This window comes from Abramis brama, assembly GCF_963993115.1.
Source record: "Abramis brama genome assembly, chromosome: 18".
NCBI lineage: Eukaryota > Metazoa > Chordata > Actinopteri > Cypriniformes > Leuciscidae > Abramis > Abramis brama.
The window spans coordinates 18,416,784-18,433,896 of record NC_139980.1 but is presented as its reverse complement, the minus strand read 5'-3'; the positions used below and the strand labels follow the sequence as shown (position 1 = coordinate 18,433,896).

At 37.9% G+C, this 17,113-nt stretch overlaps 2 protein-coding genes across 2 annotated transcripts; one reads left to right on the top strand and one right to left on the bottom strand.

Annotated features, from left to right (window-relative positions):
* Positions 1 to 512: 512 nt before the first annotated feature.
* Positions 513 to 11,448, bottom strand: zpax2 (zona pellucida protein AX 2; the record flags this gene model as incomplete). The annotated part of the gene is made up of 21 exons (XM_084090715.1): positions 513 to 896; positions 965 to 1,076; positions 1,197 to 1,359; positions 1,433 to 1,622; positions 2,243 to 2,373; positions 2,909 to 3,006; positions 3,086 to 3,255; positions 3,335 to 3,449; positions 3,636 to 3,838; positions 4,032 to 4,084; positions 4,446 to 4,698; positions 4,777 to 4,927; positions 5,006 to 5,223; positions 5,311 to 5,407; positions 5,482 to 5,649; positions 9,273 to 9,326; positions 10,611 to 10,751; positions 10,929 to 11,053; positions 11,136 to 11,228; positions 11,304 to 11,356; positions 11,429 to 11,448. 21 exons carry the CDS (start codon positions 11,446 to 11,448, stop codon positions 826 to 828), a joined length of 2,679 nt encoding a protein of 892 aa, XP_083946841.1. The 3' UTR covers positions 513 to 825.
* A 3,477-nt stretch (positions 11,449 to 14,925) lies between these two features.
* kcns3b (potassium voltage-gated channel, delayed-rectifier, subfamily S, member 3b) lies at positions 14,926 to 16,218 on the top strand (the record flags this gene model as incomplete). The annotated part of the gene is made up of 1 exon (XM_084090714.1): positions 14,926 to 16,218. One exon carries the CDS (start codon positions 14,926 to 14,928, stop codon positions 16,216 to 16,218), a length of 1,293 nt encoding a protein of 430 aa, XP_083946840.1.
* Between the last annotated feature and the right edge of the window lie 895 nt (positions 16,219 to 17,113).

The following is a 17,113-nucleotide window of genomic DNA, read 5'->3' as shown; positions in this document are numbered from 1 at the left end:
AATCTGAAAATGAAACTTCCAACTTAAAAACGGTCATACTGTAAATCTTTAATGCTTTGGAGAACAGACTTATGTCTAGTCACTTTTTAAAAGCGACACTTGGCAGATTATTGGTTGAGAAAGTCTTCAGAAATACCATTTTAATTTTTTATATGAAATATATTTTCTAAAACTTCAAGAAAAATCAAAGCCATACATCTAAAGTTGTGCTCAATTTGAGGTTGAAAAAAGAAAAGAAAAAGGTTTCAGTAAGATTGATTAGGTGCAGTACCAAAAGTTTCCACTGGATGAAATCCGTTTCCCATTCCCATTCATTTCCCAGAGCACCAAAGAGGGTCAAGATAGCCGTGTGTGGTATGCGTTCAATATTCCAGTACCTTCCCTGGTCACCTTTGAATTATTCTGGTTTGGCCAATATTTCCCCAATTACTGTGCTTTTGAACTTTTAGTCTACAGTGCCTGCTTTTTTCTTCAAAACAAGTCTTAAATAAATGACAAAATAAAAATTGTTTGGGTTAAAATGCTTTATTCAACTTGACACCATCTTGTGGACAAAGCATCTACAGTTACATTATGTAATTGCAATGTGAGTGGCAGTAATTTATCCTTGCAAAAATGCCAGACATTTTATTTGAGAAATGATTTTTGAAGTTTCACAGGGCAGATATGCGATTCATCACAGAACATGTCCACAACATCTGCATCAGCTACATTACAACTTTGAGTTAAATGTTGCACCAAGCGGAGTCTCCTTGTGCTGATGCCTTCAGAAGTATTAAAGTGCATTTCCAGAGATAAATTGGAAAACTAAATGCACTTACATGTTCAGATCAACAGAATGGGGCCAGCAGACACATGCTGCAGGGCTTCCTCTGAAAAGCTTGAACTCCTGCGAACTGTGGAAGAGTGTGAATGGTCAGAGATGAGAAACTGTACTTTCACTTGATTGAATTTAGACCATTACCCCGTTTTGAGCTGCTCCCGATCTGGCTCGGATTCGCCACGCACTGTTTGTAACACCGTCCATCAGCAGTGTTTTCAGCATGACAAATGACAACATCACAGTGGACAAATACCTATTTTGAACGTAAATTGAATCCACATTTACTAGAAATATAAAAAGAACAATGTAGAAAATAGACTTTTAGAAAACCATTTGTATTTTTAATGCAAATTCTGAAAACTTTTCAGCTCACCCGTCTGGCCACGGTGGCATCCTCACTTTCAGAACTCCCATCATCCTCTCTTAAAGTAAGTGCTTTAACCTCAAATCTCTTGAAGTGATCTGGGATGTCCACTCTGTCATCTTCACTTACAGGATGGATGATGGTCTGTTCAGGGCCTTTAGGATTCGGACATCTGATTAGAGATGAAGAATTAGAGCCCTCATCAAGAAATGTTCAAACAAACACATACAATGCTTCAAACATACCCATCAACAATTAAATCCCATTTAGGTTGGGATTCTCTGTCCTTGGTGAGTGTTGCCCAACAGTTTTCCAGGCCTACTGCAACCCTGGAGTCCCTGGAGTGATCCATACCCACCTCAAAATACAAAGGCTGTTTCAGAAACTTTAAAACAGGGTAGTCGCCATCATGATAGAAGAGTCTGTAGACCATATCTTGGAAAAAAAACAAAAAAAACAACTCATTAGACCATATATTGCTCAGACTGACAGGCTCTCACACACATATACATATACACACATATATATATATATATATATATATATATATATATATATATATATATATATATATATATATATATATATATATATATATATATATATATATATATATATATATATGTATACACACACACACACACACGTATACATGTATATAAAAAAAAAGTGCAGCACCCTGGATTGTCAATATAATTTTAGTCAACATGAAAACATTTTGGATCCCATTTACTTTGATATGCATTTCTGGTATTATTGTGAATGACTCAATTGCATGTTATTCCAAAGAAGAAAAAAACTTGTGATCTTTGATAAAAGTGTAATAACTTGCCATTTAGGAATTGTATTTTCAAAATTGCATGCTGTCTGGTTCTGTTTTGGTTTCGTAACATTCACTTATGATCCAAAACATTCCAAAAGGATACATTGAAGTCCCACTCTACAATCTCATTTAATACAATTTTACTTGAAAATGTGTCAAAATGAATGCCAAAATATAATGGATTCAACTTTAAGTGGAACCATTAGTAAAACTAATGGAGTAGTTTACATACCCTGAGAGAGCCTCAAGCTAACAGTGAGTTCACCCTTCCCAACATCAGTCTCCGGCTCTTTAAAGTGTGAAACGGAATGGAAGATCATGCTTTGGGTGGAGTTTGCGCTATAAACGCAGGACACGTAAATCCTGGTTGAGATGAGCAGTTTCAGGAGAAAAAGTAACTTTACTAACATTTCAGTGATTGTTGTACTTCACCATACAGTTGCTCAGTATGTACACCTGGAATCACTGTGGTAGCTAAGAAGTCTTTTAATAAAGAACTAAACATATGCCGATACTTTAACATAGCAAACTGAAAAATGAGGTGAATTCAACCATTTAAATAGACATAAATAAAGTTTGTTACAAATGTTCATAATAAACATCTACCAAATGCTTGATATGCCCACTAAATGTTAAGTGAATTACCTAATTCTGCATTGATAAATGAAGTGACTTAGTAAATATTGTGACAGTCACTGATAATGCAGCACTGAAAGCACATTTTTATTTTAGTGGACACCAACCATTTTGTGGATTGTTTAGCATTCATTAATTTTTTTTTTTTTTTTGCCAAATAGTTGATTTATTCTGTTTAAACACAACATTGCTTGTTTCAAGGGGCAAAGCTTACTGATGAATAAACTATAAAACTTTCACTGGGAAACCGCCCACCCATAACCTGTATTCTGGCTCAGGGTGAAATTCGGAGGTCTGGGGCAAAGGTTCATCTTTCTTCCAGGTGACTACATTCTCATATTTCATGGTGTCCCCGACAAACTAAACAAGTAAAAGAGTAAATCATTTGGTCACATAACAGCAGTAGTGTGAATGCTTGATGTGAGTGCCCTCAACGTACCGTTCGTGTGGTTCCACAAGTGGTGACATCAAAGCGGAAAAAAGCAAAGTGGGCTTCATTGTAGTAGGGTTTGCAGGCCGGGTCTCTTAGAGAGAGTTCACCGGGAAGCAGACGTGGTACAGATTCCAGTTTGGGAACCACCACACCAATCGTTCCATTAGAAAAACACTCTGGCACAACAACAAAGAAACTAAATCGTAAAATGGCAACAAGACATCATTAGAGAAGTAATGTCAAATATGAACCAACCTGACATTTTTACAAAAAAGGGGCAGGCAAGGGAGAAATCTTTGACTTGCAGGTTATTCAAGGTATCATAAAGTTCCACATCAATTCTTCCCAGGACTCCGGTCAACTGAACAGACTTGAAAAAAGAAGGTATGAAATCAGTCAGCAATGGGTTAGAAGCTACACGAGGCTTTAGTCAAATAGACTGAGTTGTCAATATTTGGATGAATATCAGTTTAAATACAAGTTTACCACTCATGACTAGTAAACTGTGCAATGGAAACACTAATCACCAGTGCAACACAGGAAATCTGAAGAATACCTCTAAAGCCACAAGTGGGGCTAGGAACGGCACAATAATGATGAAATGGGTTTCATTTGAATCGTGTTCATACTCCTGTAATACTTCATCACTCAGCTCCACCTGTCCCAGTTTGATCTGTAATTGGGATCTTGGGGTGCTTCCATATTTGACATGAATTCTGAAGATATCCTCAATGCATCTTCCCCCTGCAGTTGGACGGACTGCAGAAGAAAAAGGACACCAAGTTAAATATCAGCACAAAGCCCAGCTATGCACAATTCTGCTCTTAGTGATCTACCTTTACTGCAGTTCAAATAAAAAAGTATCCATTATCATTCTCAGTAGCAAAGTGAATCAAAGAACATGATCTTACTGCCATTTTTGCTCATGGCCACTTAGTTCTTGACAAATTACTTTGAGCCTTATCACCTAATTGAGCCATAAATGCCATGTGGACAACTCTTGAGCTGCAGGAAAATGATAGTCTGACCATGCTGATGAAACCTCAATAAGGCACAGTCTCAAAGCCCTTCACTAGAAATAATCCACTATCCATTCATAAGGCATTACTATATACTACCTGGATTGTGCTAACCAATAAATCTTCCCCCCTTGGCACAAAGGGAGATCTCCAGGAGCACTCTTGTAGCCAATATAGAAATGTTTTTACAAAGGCCTTACCAATGTCACTTAAAGAAGCTTCTAGTACTGTGGAGTATGAAAATGATGCCTGTTCAGGTAAGATGATGAAACCAAAGACAAGAGGAAGAAAGTAGGTTCTTCTATCAGGACGAAGAGTCTGCATTACAGATGAAACCATGTTAAGACAGGGCAAATAATACAACAGCTTCATAAACAAGTGAAATGCACACCTTTTCTTGAACATAAGGTTGAGAGAAGGGAACCTGGAGAGCAAAGGCTTTGGTGCCATTGGGGAAGCTTTGCTCTTGCAGGCCGATGCCTTTAATAATGACCTCAGAGACAGTGAGCAATTCTGAGCCAAAGGTGATATTCAGCAGCACCACATCAGGTAGAAAGTAACTCAGCAATGCTTCAAACACCTTCTGCTTGGGTTGAGTGTCTGATCACATAAAAACAATTCTTAAAATAAATAAAAATTATGTACAATAAGCCGTTCTGCCCTAAATTCAACACTCACTGTCTGTGATATGGGGGGGGCATGGTGTCAAAGGGGTGGTGATGGGGAATAAGACCTTATATGTGGTCTTATCCTGACCCTCCATCCACATAAGCTCAAGCATGGGTTCTATGGTGTAACTTATATGGTACTGGTTCTCAACAGCATGACTCTAATAAAAAAATAAAAGGTGTTACTCATATTCAGGTTAGACACATTAAGGAAAACTTAAGTCTGTAGAAAACTCAACCTTGTAGTATCCACCAGGAGCCCCAATAGGAATCTCAACAACTACATGGGACTTTGTGAAGATCATGCCGTAGTTATGGCTACTCATCTCTTCAGATGTGAGCCTTCTACCATCAACGCCCATGTGCACCTCCAGGATTTCAACTTCTGAGGACATCAAAGGAGTTAAGTGCAGAGGAAAGCGCCAAGAAATCATCTGACCCACAACAGAAGCTCCATCTGAAGTTAAATCAGAGTACAGGACTTCAGGACTACACAGTCATGGGACACCAAAGTGGCAAAATAAGTGTGAGAATGAAGTCTCACTGGTTGGACAGGCAGCTGTCGACTCCACAATAGCCATCATCCAGCGATCTCTGAAAAGGACCACTGATTTGAACACAATCATATCAACATCGTCAACCTGACAAGGAAAAATACTTCAGGCACTGTAGGGAAATTAATGTGTTATCCACTGGCATATGAAACATTTCATACATTTAGGACAAAGTTTTCAGCCATGTTGTATGGGCTTCGCATGACCAGCCGTGTTGGAGAACTGTAAACATTGTAGCCCATCCCTTGGAGTGTCTCTCTATCAAAAGCCTTCTCTCCAGGGGTGTAGAGTAAGATGTTCCAGAGTTGCAAGTTAGGTATAACTGTGGGCTGTTACAATAGGACAAAATGCAAGAATCTGTATCAAAGTCACCAAAATCACCATTTTGATAAAAAATAAAGTGTGAGTGGTGCTTGCACACGCAAAACTCACAACCAAAAGGCTATGGCAGTTGCCAGGATGTTGCCATGCAGTTACCAAAGTATTTTTAGTGCATTATGCAGTTGCTAGAAGATTAGGCTACGTCTACATTAATCCGGATACATTTGAAAACGGCGTTTTCGTTTATAAACGCTCTCCATCCACACTAGCGTTTAAGCGTTTTCGGACGTTTCAGTGTGGATGAGAAACTTTTGAAAAACGCCTGAAAACGCTAAATTCACCTTTACTGCGCATGTGTAAAACCCCACAAACGCTCACTGATATGATTCAGATGGAAAAATAAATAATGAAGTTATCGCGCAATTCTTCTGACAGGATAATTTTATTTAGTAAAATATCTCACCATTCACTGATGCGTCCAGGTCGCACGCAGTCACCATATGTTTGGTCTAAAATGCGACTGCTCTCATGTATTACCGCAGGACAGCACATGTGAGTAAATTCTGTCATCTTTGCAGGACTGTGATATGAAGAGTGTGCAATGTAGAATATTTTTAGCAACAGTGTGAAAGTGAATAGCACATAACAGGCACAATACTGGTATAAACGTGAATATCTATTGGTACAATATGCGTCACATGACTAAATTTACGTCATCGCTTTTAAATCCCTCCGGTTTCACAGTCCACACTACAACACGAAAACGGCGTTTTCAAATGTATACGCTTTGGAGTGCGTTTTCATAAAGCTTCGTTTTCCTTAATAAAAACGCCGTCTCAGTGTGGACGGAAGGCCAAAACGGAGAGAAAAAGTTGCGTTTTCAAACGAAAACGTATTAGGCTACGTTTACACGTGGATGGCTATTTTCATAAACGGACATTTCACCCCTCTTCGTTTTCAAAAATAACATTGTGCACACGAACCCATGTATGTGCTGTCAAGAGCATGCCAAACCTGTAGGTGGCAGTGTAACGAGAAGCTCAAGCCCACCTTAGCCAATCAGAATCCCGAAAATAGTTACATTCTGTGACGTCGCTGCCTAAAACTCAGTTTTTCTCAGTTTACATGCAAACGGGCAAACGAAGATTTTCAAAATCTCCACTCTGGCCGGAGTTTTTAGAAAGAATCGGTTTCATTGGCGAATCCTCCGTTTGCGTGTAAACGAAGGGCGCAAACGAAGAGAAATGTCTCCGTTTTTCAAAATAACCATGTACGTGTAAACGGGGCCTTAGTGTGGACATGGCCTTAGTTGTTGGCATATCAAATTAATATCCCACCCCCAAGTCTCTATGGTATTTTATTACCTATGAGGACTGCTAGTATAGCAGTGTCCATAATCGCATACAGAGTTGGAACCAAATGTGATAAAGAACTTCATGATTTAAAAAAAAAAAAAAAAAAAAAAAAAAAAAAAAACACACACACAACTATATTCAATATCAGAGGTGGGAGTAAGTCACTAAATGCAAGTCTCAAGTCAAGTCCAAGTCTTAACATTGCAAGTCAAGTCAAGTCATTCTGTTGTAAGGTTCAAGTCAAGTCAAGTCAAGTCAAGTCAAGTCAAGTCAAGTCAAGTCGCAACTTAGTCATCAAGTCATACCAAGTCACACACAGGCTCGTTTTACACATTTTTTAACTCTGGGACTTTTATTACTCATTTAGACACAGAGGGCTGATGGGTTACAAAAATAAATAAATTAACTTGTGTGTAATAAATAAAATATCGTTAAGAAGCACTTTAAATGCTCTAAAATAAAAATAAATTAAATGAACACAAGTAAACAAGAATTAATAAAACTTTTCCCATCTTGTGCTAGCCCTACATATAGTTATTTTGCTGTGATGTCCCCTATGAAAGTGTAAACTAAACAAAAACATTCGAAACTTCAATTTAATCCAATTAGGCCAACGTGAACACGCTTAAAAAGACCCAAGAACATATATCTGGGAATTTCATATTATTGTAAGTTTTTCAGACAGTAGAATGTGCTGATGTACCCTTCTCAGGAGGAGTCAGAACTACAGCTGTTAAACTGGATCATTTCTATCTATGAATACCCTGATGAATCTGTGTAAACATGGAGTGAACATTGTCACATGCCCCCATCTCAACATATAGTAATAATACCTATAAGTGTCCAGGGATGCAAACACATGTGGTCAAAAAAGAGAGGTTATCGAAGCCCTCGCCCCGCGGCAAATTTCCAGATACTTACATAATTGTGATGAATTTAATCCTTTTTAAGTTATTATTTTGCAGTGTAAGATTACAGTTAACACCTTTAAATATTACATAAATGTATTATGTATTTTTATTAAACTTAATGAGTGTATAAATCAGCAGCAAAAAGTAATTCTTGAAAAAATCTGCACAGTAATTTTATAAAATCTAAACATGTTAATAAAAACAAATTACTATTAGTACTCTTATAAAATTCAATCAGGCAATCATACATTTCACAATTTTACATTTATATATTAATGTCAAGAATTCAGAAGTGTATATATTTATATAGCCTACACTACACAGAAATAATATACAATTAAATTCTGCTTATTTTAAATGTATTGAGCAGGCTAGGTATAAAAAAAATATAGGCTTTTAATAATCTTTCAGTGCGCAAAACCATGATAATATGAAACGCTTCAAAACAGAGCGCACAAAGCGCGTATGCGCATCGCGGGTGCAGAATGATGTGCTCAAAGCAACATGGAGACACAGTGTGCAGCGCTGCGCTGCACAAGTGCGCATTTAAAAGTTCACGGCACAAAGCGAAGAAATGTCGAGCGCACACATCCTAGTGTATATCTGTCCAACAGTTTATTGATCATTTGTTTCACAAATTTAAATTCCAGTTATTGTGCGTTTGATACCGATTCATAGTCCTTGTGATGTGTGTGATCTAACAAGCACACGGTAGTGAGTCGTTTAAAAACAGCAACAAACTCCAACAAAATAAAGTCATTTTATGCAAATCCACAACCTTTTATCTACAGATCATGCATTATAATGTGAATATATCATATTGGAGAGAGTTTTACCGTGCATCCTGCTGTAACCGGACGAGGCGCGCGCGCTGTTTGAATACTGAATGGAGAATGATTGACGGCCACAGAGGAGGGAAAACGAGATTCCGAAAACAAAAAACAAAACAAAAAAACAATTGAAAAAAATTATTTTCCACAAGTCACTTCAAGTAAAAAGGCACAAGTACGAGTCAAGTAAAGTCACAAGGAGCAAGTCTAAAGTCAAGTCGAGTCTTTGCAGAGATCTAGTCAAGTAAGTCTCAAGTCCAGAAAATTGCGACTCGAGTCTGACTCGAGTCAAGTCATATGACTCGAGTCTCCCACCTCTGTTCAATATAGTATGAATGGATGCATGCAATCTAGATACCTGCCATTTTGCCATTGTTTACAATGTCCTTAAAACATGCAATTGCTGACATCATTCATGTGGTGTAAGTGGTGTTCAGTTCACACCATTTGTACCCAAAGTATGAACAAATTTTAAGTGAAGCACCACTTACTGAAGCACCACTTTTAAAAAAGTGAAAAGACATAGGGTACATACCCCCCCTTTCACTGATGCTTCCTTGAATTCTGGTATTGCAATCCTTACAGATACCTGACAGAACATAAACAGGCATGCACAGGCTGTGATAGAAATAACACTGAATTTCCATTGGCACATTAGAACACTCATTGTTCAAGATTCTCTAATTGGTTTAAAAATAAAGAGCATTCAAAGATTATTTTGTGGAGATCTAGCCATAGCAGGTAACACAAACCCTTTCAATGAGTTACTGATTGGATTGAGTTGCAGCAGTGGTAATCTTGGCCTACTTGAGGCCTGTTGCATGATGCTAGTTGAACAAACTCTGGGTTTCAGTTCAGAGTAGGTTTAGAGTTGACAAAATCATACAAATCCAACATGGTTTAGATCAAGTTCAGCAGGCTCACAACGCTCTATATAAACGTTCTGTCAACTCAGGGTTTGATCCAGAGTTTGTGATTAACTCTGAACCGTGTGTACCTGAAAGTGTGACACGTGCTGCAAACAGCCAATCAGACGGAACATGTAATTTGTCTCTAAAATATTTAGGTTACGTGTACATGACAACAATGTACTGAAAACGGAAAACTCCTTTTGCGTTTTTTGCATACAGATGACAACATTGTCAAAACGATCCCAGTTCACACAAAGCAGTGAAAACCACCAGACGCTGTATTATTCTTGCCAGGCCAGTAGTTGGCAATGTTACTTTGTAAAGAAACACTACGCACCTATAGACTGAACACATAATAGGCATGTGCATTATGTCTCCATTTTGGAGACAATAACGGCATCGTTTTCAAAAAACATTTTACTTTGAATCCCATTTGTGTTTTCAGGTCGTTGTAAAAGAACGGCCAAAACACAAAGTTGAAAACAGTGTCATGTAAACAGCCCCTTAATTTGGAGTGTGAGATACAGGGGAAGTGGCTTTATTGCATTAGATATGTGTCACTTTGCTCACAGCTGATTGGTCCAGTTTTGGTTTGCGTAGAGCATGTTACCATGGAAATAAAGCAAATAAAACCCAAAGTTTGCTCAAACTGATCTCAAACTTACCTGGCAGCAACATAAACCGGCTTCATGCAACAGGCCTCTGGAGTCAAGGAGAGATTAAATTTACTAATTTATATTTTAAGTATTTAAAACAAATTCTTTATTTCAGTACAAGGCATGATATTTTAGTCAAATGCAAGTAAGGTGATCCACCTCAAATTAAGCAGCCATCAATCCCATAAACTATCCAGCTGCCATTGGTCAAACTTGATACATACAGACAATATGTAATGTCTAAGATGTCCATATTTTAGCCGAAATGACAAAATATTTTCTATATAAGAAAATGAAGTTACTTGCCTCCATGAAGTTTGTCTCACACAAAATCTCACGTGAAGCCACAGTGTGAATGCAGGACTTGGACGCTTCAAGGACTTTTGCAGATAGCATGGGGAATTCATAGAGTTTAACCTGTATGGCTACTTTAAATTCCTTGTCTCCCTACAAAAATGAAACATAAATAAACATGGTTGGGTCTATATTTTTTTTTTCTCTTTCTCAAACACCCACTCAATTGTGGAAATGCACCAACCTTTCTCCTTCATATTTTCTATGATAAATAATAGTTCCAGTATTAGAGCTGGTTAAAGGAATGCTTAATTTATAAAAGACACAAACCTGTTTCTCTGCAAAACAACTCTTTAGGGAAGCTGACACCCTCGTATTCCCCCAAGGATCCAATTTCTGTGTGTAGCCACACTGTGCCGCCAGGTGAGGTGTGAGAAAGACGGTCTGTGCGTTATCTGAAACGCCCAGAGAAGCTCTGAATTGATTCCTGGGGGTATTAAACTCATTGGCACACGAACAAAGGGATAATCAACTTACTGACTGCATAAACCTCTAAAGGACTTCCTTCACTCAGAGAACTAGGAAGAGTAAACTGCACCCTATTTCCGAGACACTCCGCTCGTATTCCACCTGCAAGAATAGTCCACAAAGTAATGAATTACATGACTTGACACACAAAAAGTTTAAACGGTTAGCATGGCTTACCTGCAGAGGTATCTGCATCAATGCTTATTATATTGACTATAAGCCAGAAAGCCCTAAAAGCATTATAAATAAATCAGCACATTTCTTGATGAATTCAAACACTTATTTCCATAGCCAGAACATACCCTATTTCAAAGCATCCCATTCTTTGAAATCTTTGTTCATGTATTTTACAAACCATCAACTGTATTTTCTACACAAACGAGTGACCTCACTGGAAGGTGATTAATGAACGGTGTCTCAAGCGCGTTTTGCCTGATTGCACAGTATTGCGCACAGGTGAGGAACTCAAACACCTATCACAGAACTCTCCGCCCAAAGGTGTGAACGTGGATTTGAAGGTTAATGGGAAACTGTTGGCTCTTTGTAACCATAGTGATCATGTATTATTAAGTGAACGTTTCTTTTGAGTTTTGCGCTTTTTAAAACGTCAGTGCGGAAAGGCACAAATGATTTGAAGCCGCGTGGGTAGGTAGCAAAAAGTCTTAAGTTGATTTTTTTATTAATTTTTTATTCACGGTAAGCATTACTCTTTTGCCAGTTTTGTTTTATGTCTTATTCGAGGAATGACTCATAGGGAGCACTGGGTCTAGATGTCAAGTTTCACCGTTAAAGGTGAACCGTTAAGGACTGTTTCTCAGTAACTAAATGCTTTTGAATAATAAATGCTTGGATTCTCTAGCAGTAATTTTTTAAAACATCTTGGAAGCCAAAATCCCAGTAGGCCTATCATTTTTTTTTTTTTTCAAGAGTCAATTAATTTGGTAACTGTTTTCTATTTTAAGTATATTTCTTTCTTTTTTTTTAAATGTAAATATCATGTTTTCATATGTGTTCTTCATGTTATCATTTTTACTCTTACACTGCAGTTTCATCAATTGTTTTAGTTGCTGTTTAGTTGCTGAAAGCAATTTACAGATTGTTTAAGTTAAATTGCCTTTATTTATTTACCTTTGATAAGATTTAGGCTAATATATATATATATATATATATATATATATATATATATATATATATATATATATATATATATATATAAAGCTAGCCTATTCTCAAATCAGTGTCAATAAAATGTCAAAAACAAAGAACATTAAAACATAATCGGTGCATATGCTCATCTGTCATTATGTTAAATGCAGTGTTGTATTCTGTTGCAGTGATGTCACCCTTTAAATATGGTGACCTACGGAATAAATAGGCTAGATGAGACGTTTCGGTCTCTTCAAGTTTCGGTCTCTATGAGAGGATCTGTTTACAGCAGGTGAGTTGAGGTCAAGGAAGCCATGAGTTTAAATATTATGTTATAATTAATATAATTCTGATATATATAATACAAACTTTTAAGATCAGTCCACACTTTGTGGACTTTTTTTCTGATAGAGCTCTTCAAGAAATGTGTGCAAGAAATTATATATTCATTTATTTGATTGATGGATTGAAAATGTTACTGATGAACAATCCTTCTGTCAAAAAGTCATGGCACACAAATGGCACAATTACCTGAAAATGCTCTGTCAGAGATTACACAAAATATTTTTCACATTCTTGCAAGCTTAAAGGCACAATATGTATTTTTTTTGCTTTAAAAATATAAAAAATCACTATATCTATGTTATATATTTTTTAAAGTTGTGTATTTACATTATCCCGACAGTTCCAATTAACTTCTAAATCCAGAGAAATTAATATTTTAATTCGAAGACACGGACCGTGTCTTTATTTCCGTTATGTCGCAGTCAATGGCGTCATATCCGCGTTGTCCCTGGTTTCCGCTCGTGCTGCCATGGTAACCAGAGTTATGAACCAGAGCCCTCTGATAGTAACCAAGACGACAGACGTGGACCACTCGCAATGTCTATCTGCACGCTGTTGTTGTTTCGTTCAAACATTATGGACCATGGCAAGCAGACTTTGGATAAAAAAGGAGAACTAAAACGAGAATCAATATCAGCGCGGTGTTTTCGAGATGCCGAGAGCTCCCATACAGTATACAAATGAGAGCTCCACGTCCGAGACTTCGACCGCTCCTACATGTACTTTATTAAACAGGTGAGCACATTTACATAAAACTAATCAATGTTATATAGTTCAACAATGATAAAATGTCAGAATATGATCTGTATGTTATTCTAATGTTGATCTAGCTTAACGTAACGTTAGTCTCATACAGACAAACTAACACATAAGTTACATTTCAACACATTCAAATGCAGTTTAGTGTGCTAGTGTAATGTTAGACCAAGTGAAACAGCGCTGCGTTACCTCACAAGTTTAATTTGTCTAATAAACTGACCTGTGAGTAGTGATTCTGCGTGTAGTTCGGTAGAATGAAATGTCCATATTCCTTTTATATCCGCGGGACTCGCGTCGCGTTTGGAGCGGTTTGGAGCTGATAGCTGTCTCTTAGCAATCCCGAACTGCTTCATATCATAGTCATGACAAAAACATCGATGTATTCAGTCATCCATAAACATTATTAGATCGGTCGGCTTGACGTTGATGACAAGATCCATAATTCTTAGCAAATGTTGCGTCATCAAACTACGCCTTTGTTATTGTAAATAGGTTAGCGACCCCTAGTGGATAAAAAATCCCATACTGTACGTTTAAATGGCAGTCCAACAAAAAATAAAATTCTGTCATGAGTATAAAAGTAGTCAATTAATATATTTAAGATATTTCTCCTTATATAGAACCTTTTTGACAAAGTGCCCTCACCCTCTGGTACTCTTGGCGTGGTGGTCAAAAATGACAGAATTTTTATTTTCAATTAAATTAATGTACTATATTTTAGTTTGCATTTTTAGGGGATTATATTTACGCAGTAGAATTTTTTTCACGTTTTGAGCATATAGACCTGGAAATTAAACTGTCGTAAATATTGAATGCTTTAAAGCACAGACTTAAGTTTGATCTATTTTTAAAGATGACACTTGACAGATTATTGCTGAAGTGAAAAAAGTTTTAAAAAGTAAACTTACAAAAAGTTACAGAATTTACGTTTATTGTTATGAAAAATGCACAAAATTACTATTCATTTTTTTAATATGAAATCTATATTTTCAAAAACACGTTTTACTCTAAAACTGCAAGAAAATCAAAGCCATACATTTAAACATGTTGTGTTCCAAATTTGAGCTTGATATCTCAAAAAATAGCTTTCAGTAAGATTTTATTTGGGGCAGTACCAAAAGATTTTACTAGATGAAATTCGTCTCCCATTCATTTCCATTCATTTCTGTCTCCCATGTCATTTTTGACTGCGAGGAGCACAAGTGCGACTATTTTTTTCAGGACCATTTAACCTTTTCAAATCATGTCCATGATTTCTTGTGTGTTCACATAGCAAGTGCCAAAACCTTTAGTAAAACAAACAAACAAGTAAAACAAACAAACAAGAGCACCAGAATTGAGTCGAGAACCCTAGGGTTCTATATATAACCCACATTAACTTTTTTCCCTAAGAGTTTAGTTATTGACCAATTTATCCAATTTATTTAGCTGATTGATTTAACAGTTTTTAGTGTTGCTGATGTAACTAACATCCACATTTCTGTATTTTTAGTAGAAAATGCAAGTATTTCATTGGCAAGACTTCCAGATTCAATGAATCCGTACCACCATGATGTATGGACAAATTCTCCACCATCAAGGCAGGGAGGAAGATCTCATTAACCTCAACGTTGGAGGCATCCAGCACAAGGTGGAGCGCTGCGTTCTGCTCCGGTTCCCCAACACACGTGTGGGTCAGTTAATCCAGTGCTGCAGCGATGCCGCCATCTTGGAACTCTGTGACGACTACAGCCCCACTGAACGGGAATACTATTTCGACCGGAGCCCTCAAGTCTTCCACTGTGTTCTGAATTTCTACCGTACAGGACACTTTCATGCTCTTGAGGAACTGTGTGTGTTTTATTTCAGCCAGGAGATTGAATACTGGGGCATTTGTGAGCTGGATCTGGAAGCCTGCTGTCTCGATTGGTTCCTTGAACGGAAGCAGAATGCTTGTGGCCGGTCTAGTAGTGACGCGTCATCTGAAGATATCTCGGTTGTGAGCAGTGACCTCTGGAGGTTTGAGGGCACCTGGTGTTCAGAAGCGCGTAAGCGCATGTGGCAAACTCTTGAAGATCCCAGTCACTCCAAATGTTCCAAAGGTGTAGCTGTGGTTTCTGTCCTGGTCATTTTGACCTCCATTGTGGCCATGTGTATCCACAGTATGCCGGAATTCAGGCACGCAACTGTCAGTGAGAATTCTGTCCTAAACTCTCTGGAGGTCATCTGTATCCTTTTCTTCTCAGTGGAGTTTGTCCTGCGGGTCGTAGCAGCTCCTCGCCCATGGAGGTTTTTGGGAAACCCTCTGAACATGATCGACATCGCTTCTATCTTGCCTTTCTACGTGACGCTGGCCTTTGAAAGTTTGGACGAAGATGATGGGGAGGATAACCAAAGTCTGGTCAACATGGGCAAGGTGGTTCAGGTTCTCCGGTTAATGAGGGCCTTCAGGGTCCTAAAGCTTGCAAGACATTCAGAGGGGGTGAGAGCATTTGGTGAAACTCTAAAGAACTGTCACAGTGAGGTGTGTCTCCTCATTCTTTTCATTACTGTTGGAATATCGTTCTTCTCAACTTTTATCTACTACACTGAAAAGGAAGACGCTTTGTCCAAACTCTCTTCCATTCCTGTTTGTTGGTGGTGGGCCATTATTTCAATGACAACAGTGGGATACGGAGATGTATATCCACAGACAGCGGCTGGGAGAATTGTAGCTACACTTTGCATTCTCTGTGGGATACTTATGGTTTCTTTACCCATCACCAACATCATGAACACCTTTTCTAAGTACTTTGAAAGAAATACACCTAGGAGGTGCCTTTCAGAAGCTAAACCATTGGAAAATGTCAACCATTCCCTGTGAAAATGTCGAAAGGCTGGCTTGCTTTTTGCAATCTTCAGAAACATTTAAGGAAAAGTCATTGTTTTGTACATTATATATTGTATAGACATTCTATTAATCTTTACATGAATAAAAAATAATAATAAAGCCATCCGACATCTAGGGATCAAATACTTCGTCATGTTTCTAAAAACAATGCCAGACAGTACAAGATAATCGGGCTGATTTTGGGCCCAATTCTCCCCTTCTGACAATCCTAGGTAAAATCCTGATTATCTTGATGGTTCTACAGATTATTTTATCAGATTTTACTGTGGTGTGGTGTGATAAGAGTGACTGAATCTGCTCAGAAGAACGTCCAGCCCAGGCACATTAGAAAAACTTACCTGTGGCAACATTTTTGCAAAATGCAAAATACATTGCGTCCTGCACGTTTCGCTACAGTTTCAAACGTGAAAATGGCAACATTTTATTACGTTGAAGTTCGTACGTATCACTGCAGTTCTGAATTGAAATGTCTGGTAAGTGTCTGTAAAAGCTCAATTCTCCATTTTAAAATAGCATACACCTATACTAAACTCTAAACCTACCTTATAGTGTTAACAAAAGCAAATGTGACATAAAAACGCAATCGTAACCATGGTATTTTATTTTTTGAACTCTTGTCTTATCTTTCACGGGATTCGTATCCGAGCTCTCTGCATCGCAAGTGCAATTCTGTACAGCTGAGCTACCGAATAAGCTTAGTAAGGCGGCGCTCACATATCGCGCATAAAAACGCGTCGAAAACGCTAGGCGCGCCGCGTTCTCCTTTTTCCAAAGCGCTCGAGGTGGTTGCGCTTCGGAGGCGTCTGTCGTTGCTAAGCTTGGTTCTTGTCACGTGACCTGCGGTGCGCTTGCGGCATTCTGAAAAGTT